This window comes from Myzus persicae, unplaced genomic scaffold (assembly GCF_001856785.1).
Source record: "Myzus persicae strain clone G006 unplaced genomic scaffold, MPER_G0061.0, whole genome shotgun sequence".
Taxonomy (NCBI): Eukaryota; Metazoa; Arthropoda; class Insecta; order Hemiptera; family Aphididae; genus Myzus; species Myzus persicae.
The window spans coordinates 9,069-14,710 of NW_019104292.1; the positions used below are offsets into that span (position 1 = coordinate 9,069).

The 5,642-nt window shown below is 28.7% G+C and overlaps 1 protein-coding gene across 1 annotated transcript; it reads left to right on the forward strand.

Annotated features, from left to right (window-relative positions):
• Positions 1-349: 349 nt before the first annotated feature.
• Positions 350-4,285, forward strand: LOC111040952 (zinc finger MYM-type protein 1-like). Its single transcript, XM_022325047.1, has 7 exons — positions 350-461; positions 537-644; positions 1,019-1,306; positions 1,378-2,357; positions 2,433-3,237; positions 3,646-3,929; positions 4,139-4,285. Exons 1-7 carry the CDS (start codon positions 350-352, stop codon positions 4,283-4,285), a joined length of 2,724 nt encoding a protein of 907 aa, XP_022180739.1.
• Positions 4,286-5,642: the final 1,357 nt, after the last annotated feature.

Below are 5,642 nucleotides of genomic sequence, written 5' to 3' on the forward strand. Positions count from 1 at the left end.
TACTGGAAACACCATACGTAATCATCGGCCACCAGTCAACAGATTTATAACGCAAAATAATATATTAATAAGTTATTATTAATAACTTAATAATAATAAATTAACAGTTAACACCCATGACTCATCATACGATTATGAGAACGGTCACTCGTGAGTTGACTCGTCAGTTCTCTGTAGATTATTTACATTTACCAAAGTTATTCGTTTGTTGTAAACATTGTTTCTTATAAAATTTATATTTATTTATATTTTATTGTTAGTGTTTATTTAACGGCATATACGCATAGTTTATTATACGTTTTTGGTAGTTGAGATTTTGTCTACATTGTATTTAATTAAATTGTTTTAAATGTCGTCGAGAAAGTTTGAAAGCGGTGCTTCTAAAAAAAGAAGAAAAGAGTCACAAAACAAAGAATTAAAAAAATATAGAGGGTTAATGAACGAATTTGTGATCAATTCAGGTAAATTGTGTGGCAATTAAATGTAATAATTTTGTTTTGTTTATTATTAGTAAAAAATAATGTTTAATACTTCAGGTGTACAACAGAAACAAGAAAGTGTAGTATCACATAATTTGAATGAAGATTTTGGAGATTTTAGAAATTCAAATACCACTAGTCTAACAACTGAACAAACTCAACAAGGTAATACATTTCACTTTTTTTGTTTTAAATTATAGATAAAAATAATGAAGGGTAAAAAAATTAAAAACTATTACTTTAGGTATATTGTAAATAAATAAAACTAAGTATTAATTATAAAATAGAGTTAGATAGAATTAGAACCTAATGAATGGAAAAACTAAAAATTGTAGATATCAATTTGATATGTTCAATTTACAGATAAACTAATCAAATAAAATACAAAATAATTCTAAATGACCATGATCATACAAATAACTATCACAGTTATATTTATATTTTTTTGACAATGATTAATTTCAAATGTTATGTATAGTAATTATTTTAAATATAGGTACTTAATAATTATTATAATTTATAATTTTATAATATTTTAGGTGTAGAACAAAATCTCTCATGTACAACAGATATCAATGAAAATATTGGTGTTTCCAATCAGACTTCACATACATTCATTGATCAGTATGCTATGTATAAAGAAGATATCGGTCTTTGGCCATCAACGATCACCGATCAATTTAAAGAATATTTCTCTGAAAGTTCTCCAAATCAGAACATGGATCGCATTTCAAATTCTGGTCGACTTTATGGCAAGGTTTTAAGAAAAATGACCAATGACAACTTTTATTTCTACAAAAAAAATGAAAACAAAATAAATGAGAATGGTTAATTTACTCTCTCTCTAAAAAAAGTGTATTTTGTTATATTTGTATTCTTTATGACACAAGTCATACAGATATTCAACTTTGTAAAAGTGGATTAAATAATTGGCAAAATATTAGTAATAGACTACTTCTTCATGAAAAATCTTTCGGACATCGTCAAGCTGTATGCACTTTTTCAAATAGATCATCCATATTAAGACGTATAGATTCTGCTTTAATTGTACAACAAAAAAAAGAAACTGCCTACTGGCGTAGTATCTTAGAACGCGTAGTAAGCACTGTTAAGTTTTTGCCAGTGCGTGGCTTACCATTCTTTGGAAGTGATGAAAAATTAAATTCTCCTCATAATGGTAATTTCCTTGGTATTATGGAATTAATTAGTCAATATGATCCGTTTCTTTCTCAACATTTAAAGCAATATGGTAATCTTGGTAGTGGCCATGTAAATTACATATCATCTTTTACTGTACGTGAATTCATAGATATTATGGCAAATAAAGTTTTAATTAATATAATAGAAAATGTAAAACAAGCAAAATATTTCGGTCTTATTGTAGATTCTACACCAGACATTACACATACTGATCAGTTGTCAGTGGTATTAAGATATGTAAATGATATAGGCGAACCTATTGAACGTTTTATGACTTTTCATAGTATTGATGGTCACACTGCTGAGTATCTGTTATCTAGTATTGTTGATCTTTTTAAAAATTGGAAATTAAATATTAAAAAATGTGTTGGTCAATCATTTGATAATGCAACTAATATGGCAGGTAAATACACTGGTGTCCAAGCACGAATTAAAAATATTTCCCCAATGGCAGACTTTGTGCCTTGTGCAGCACATTCGCTTAATTTAGTTGGTGTGATTTCATTTAAATCTTGCACACAAGCTGTCAACTATTTTGGATTAGTTCAGGCTGTCTATGTATTTTTTTCTTCTTCTACCAAAAGATGGAAATTATTAACTGATAACCTTAAGAAAACAAAAAATACATATATTTTAAAACCACATTCTGAAACTCGATGGTCATCTAATGCAAATGCAGTAAAAGCTCTTCAGAATGGTTATAATATAATTTTATCAGTTTTGAATAATATTTATGAAAATGAAAATGAGAAGCCTCAATATAGAGTTGAAAGAAATAACTTATTAAAACAACTGAAAAAAAAAGAAACTGCTGTTTTCACTTGTATTTGGAACTCCATTCTTAGCAGGATTAATGAGAGTGGTATTCAATTACAATCAACGACTAGAAATTTCTCAAATATTATTCCTATTTATAACTCATTAATAATTTATATTCAAAGTGTAAGAGATAATTTCAATTTATATGAAGAAAAATCATCATGTTTTAGTGTTGCAACTGATTATACTTTATTGAGAAAAAAAACTCCTAAAAGTACATGTCTTAATGCTACAGACACGCCTGAAATTATTTTATCAGAAAGACAAAAATTTATCTGTGATGTGCATTATGTAATTTGTGATAATTTGATGACCGAGCTAAATAAAAGAAAATCCAAATATCAAGAACTGGATGACAAATTTGGTTTCTTATACAAATCAGAATCAAACTCAAGTGAAACCAAATTGAAAATTGAAAAATGTTTAAGCAGTTATTGTGATGAAATTGAAGTCGATGATTTTTTTGATGAATTCATTCAGTTTCAAGCTTATATTGAGTCCATTGATGATGTTTACCAATGTAAGCAGAATCCGCATTATCAACTTAAGTATTTGTATGAAATGAATATTCAGCAACAATTTCCGAACGTCGAAACTATTTTAAGGATATTTTTATCAATTCCATGTACCAACTGTAGTAGTGAAAGGTCTTTTTCTGTACTGAAGAAGATTAAAACAAGATTAAGATCAACACTAACTCAAGAAAGACTTGATAACTTAGGTTTACTATCAATAGAAAGTGATCTTACATCTTCTTTAAACTTTGATGACATAATAAATAACTTTGCTTTAAAAAAAGCAAGAAAAGTAATTTTATAAAACAGCTTATTTCTATTATAAGTATAAAAATATAGCTTCTTACAGTTAATATAAAAAAAAATGTTTAATTTTGTACATAATAGGTAGGTACAAGAAATCTATAGTCTGTAGAAATAAAAAATGTATAACATAACTATGTTTGTTAAAATATATAAATAAATTATAATTATATATTTGTTTTGTTCACTTATTTGTGGAGGGGGCTATCTATGCTACTGAAGGGGCCACAATTTTTATTTTGCTTAAGGCCACAAAAAGCCTAAATCAGGCCCTGTTCCCGGTATGTTCCATTTTTTAGAGTACTCTAAATACCTTGATTTGATTGAAGGCTATGAAGACTTGGGTCCATTGGGGAGGTCAAATAAATTAGCTGGCCAAGCAATGGTCTTTCTAAACCGTGGTTTATATGCTTCATGGAAGTTACCAATTTCGAATTTTTTCACTTCTACATCGGTAAAACACACGGATTTAAGTATCCTACTCATGGACGTCATTAAAAAGTTGTTAGACTATGGATTTATAGTTAAAGCCATTATTTGTGACCCGGGTAAAAATAATGTTGCTGCTCTTGTCAAAGACCTAGAAATGACGAAAGACAAACCGTTTGTTGAGGTAAAGGGTCGAAAGATTTTTTCTATTTTCGATGTACCTCATATTTTTAAAAATTTAAGAAACAACTTTAAATCGAATAATTTTATCTACAAAGGAAAAGAAACGTCACTTAAAGACCTTAGAGACGTGTATGAAATAGATAAAAATAGTGGAACAAGTAGATACCTTTTAAAATTACGGATAGCCATATGAACCCCGGCCCGTTTCAGTTAATGTCTTGTAAATTGGCAATGCAGCTCTTTAGCAATTCGATGGCCGCTGCAATGGAGACTTGCATTATGACCAAACAACTGAAATCTAATACTGCTGTAAATACTCTTGATATGGTTAAAGAGTCAGGGCCGGCCCTAGGGTAGGTCAACTGGGACATTTGTCCTGGGCCCCGCCCGAATTTTAGAGCTTACGTCATGAAAACTAGATGGTAATTGGTAGCTAATATGTTATATGTAGTTATGTTGAAAAAAAATAATTCATAGAGTTTAAGTTATAATATGTTTTGGAGAGAAATAGTATTTATTGAATTTTGTACAAATGCATATTGCATAATAATAATATTTATAAATAGCGTTATGGACGTATCACTTATGGTATTAATAATAGTTCTAATAATACCAGCTATTCGACGATCGATATTAAAAGTATCTTATCGCATCAGAGCGCTGAATAATACGCACTTAATCAATTAGTGGATTATTTCGTTTCATTTTTATTCGTTGTACATATATTTTGAAGACAATACGACCCGGTGTGGGTGATATTATAATTTCACTTTTAAATTGTATTCAGAGTTCATACATCAAAGGACAAACACGAAGGAAAAGAAGCTTACGATTTGTATATTTTATATAAAGGTATGAATAACATTTTTAATAATAGATAGTTGTTAAGTATTCGATTTTTAAGTGTTATTAGTCAACTTTCGTTCAATAAATTGATTTTATTCTTTCTAAAATTCGGATCAAATCGCATACGTAGAAATGTAGAATGTACTATTGCACCGCGGCTGTATAAATTGTTTGTTATTGTTTGTAATTTTATTTAGGTACCTCCACATCCGTTCGTCGATAATATTGAATTATTTATAATGTAGCCGTATATAATCTATATCATAAATTATAATATATTAAAGCAAACAATTATTATTATTATTATTTTTTATTGAAGAAGAAGACCTCGATGACGGGATCATTAGCCTGTTTTACATAGGTACTAAACTTAAACTAAATTATAAACAATTATTATTATTTTCTGATTGAACATTGTTATGGACATGGTTACCGTTCAAACTTTAATATATATAGTTGGAAAATAGTAGAACATAGGTATATAGAATAACGTGTAAACGTATTATAGAAGTAGTATTCTTAGTAGTATCATTGATTTTATAATATACAGATAAGCCAATCTATTGTTTATTGTGGCAGCGGCTAATTGCATTCAGCCGTTAGACGTCGCTGTGTTCGACTGCATTCAAGAGGGGTAAACATAGGATGGGTGCTGTTTTGCTATACGCGTACTACGATAGGCGATAACGTACTGCGATTCTATTTTTAGTATTTGTTTTGATCGATGATATATTTTTCTCTGACGACAAACACAACAGTGTTTTGGATAATTGAATCAATTGAGTGCTAGTCGCGTTACGTGATAAATAATAATGTACCAAATTTGTAAAATATAATATTATCATTGATTTTATGGAATATAAAAAAT

Bases quoted from the DNA above. Each gene is read 5' to 3' on its own strand.
- LOC111040952 (XM_022325047.1), top strand. From the start codon at position 350: ATGTCGTCGAGAAAGTTTGAAAGCGGTGCTTCTAAAAAAAGAAGAAAA. The intron at 1,307-1,377 runs GTTAATTTACTC...CAAGTCATACAG, and splicing joins AAACAAAATAAATGAGAATG to ATATTCAACTTTGTAAAAGT. The intron at 3,238-3,645 runs GTGATCTTACAT...ATTTGATTGAAG, and splicing joins AGGTTTACTATCAATAGAAA to GCTATGAAGACTTGGGTCCA.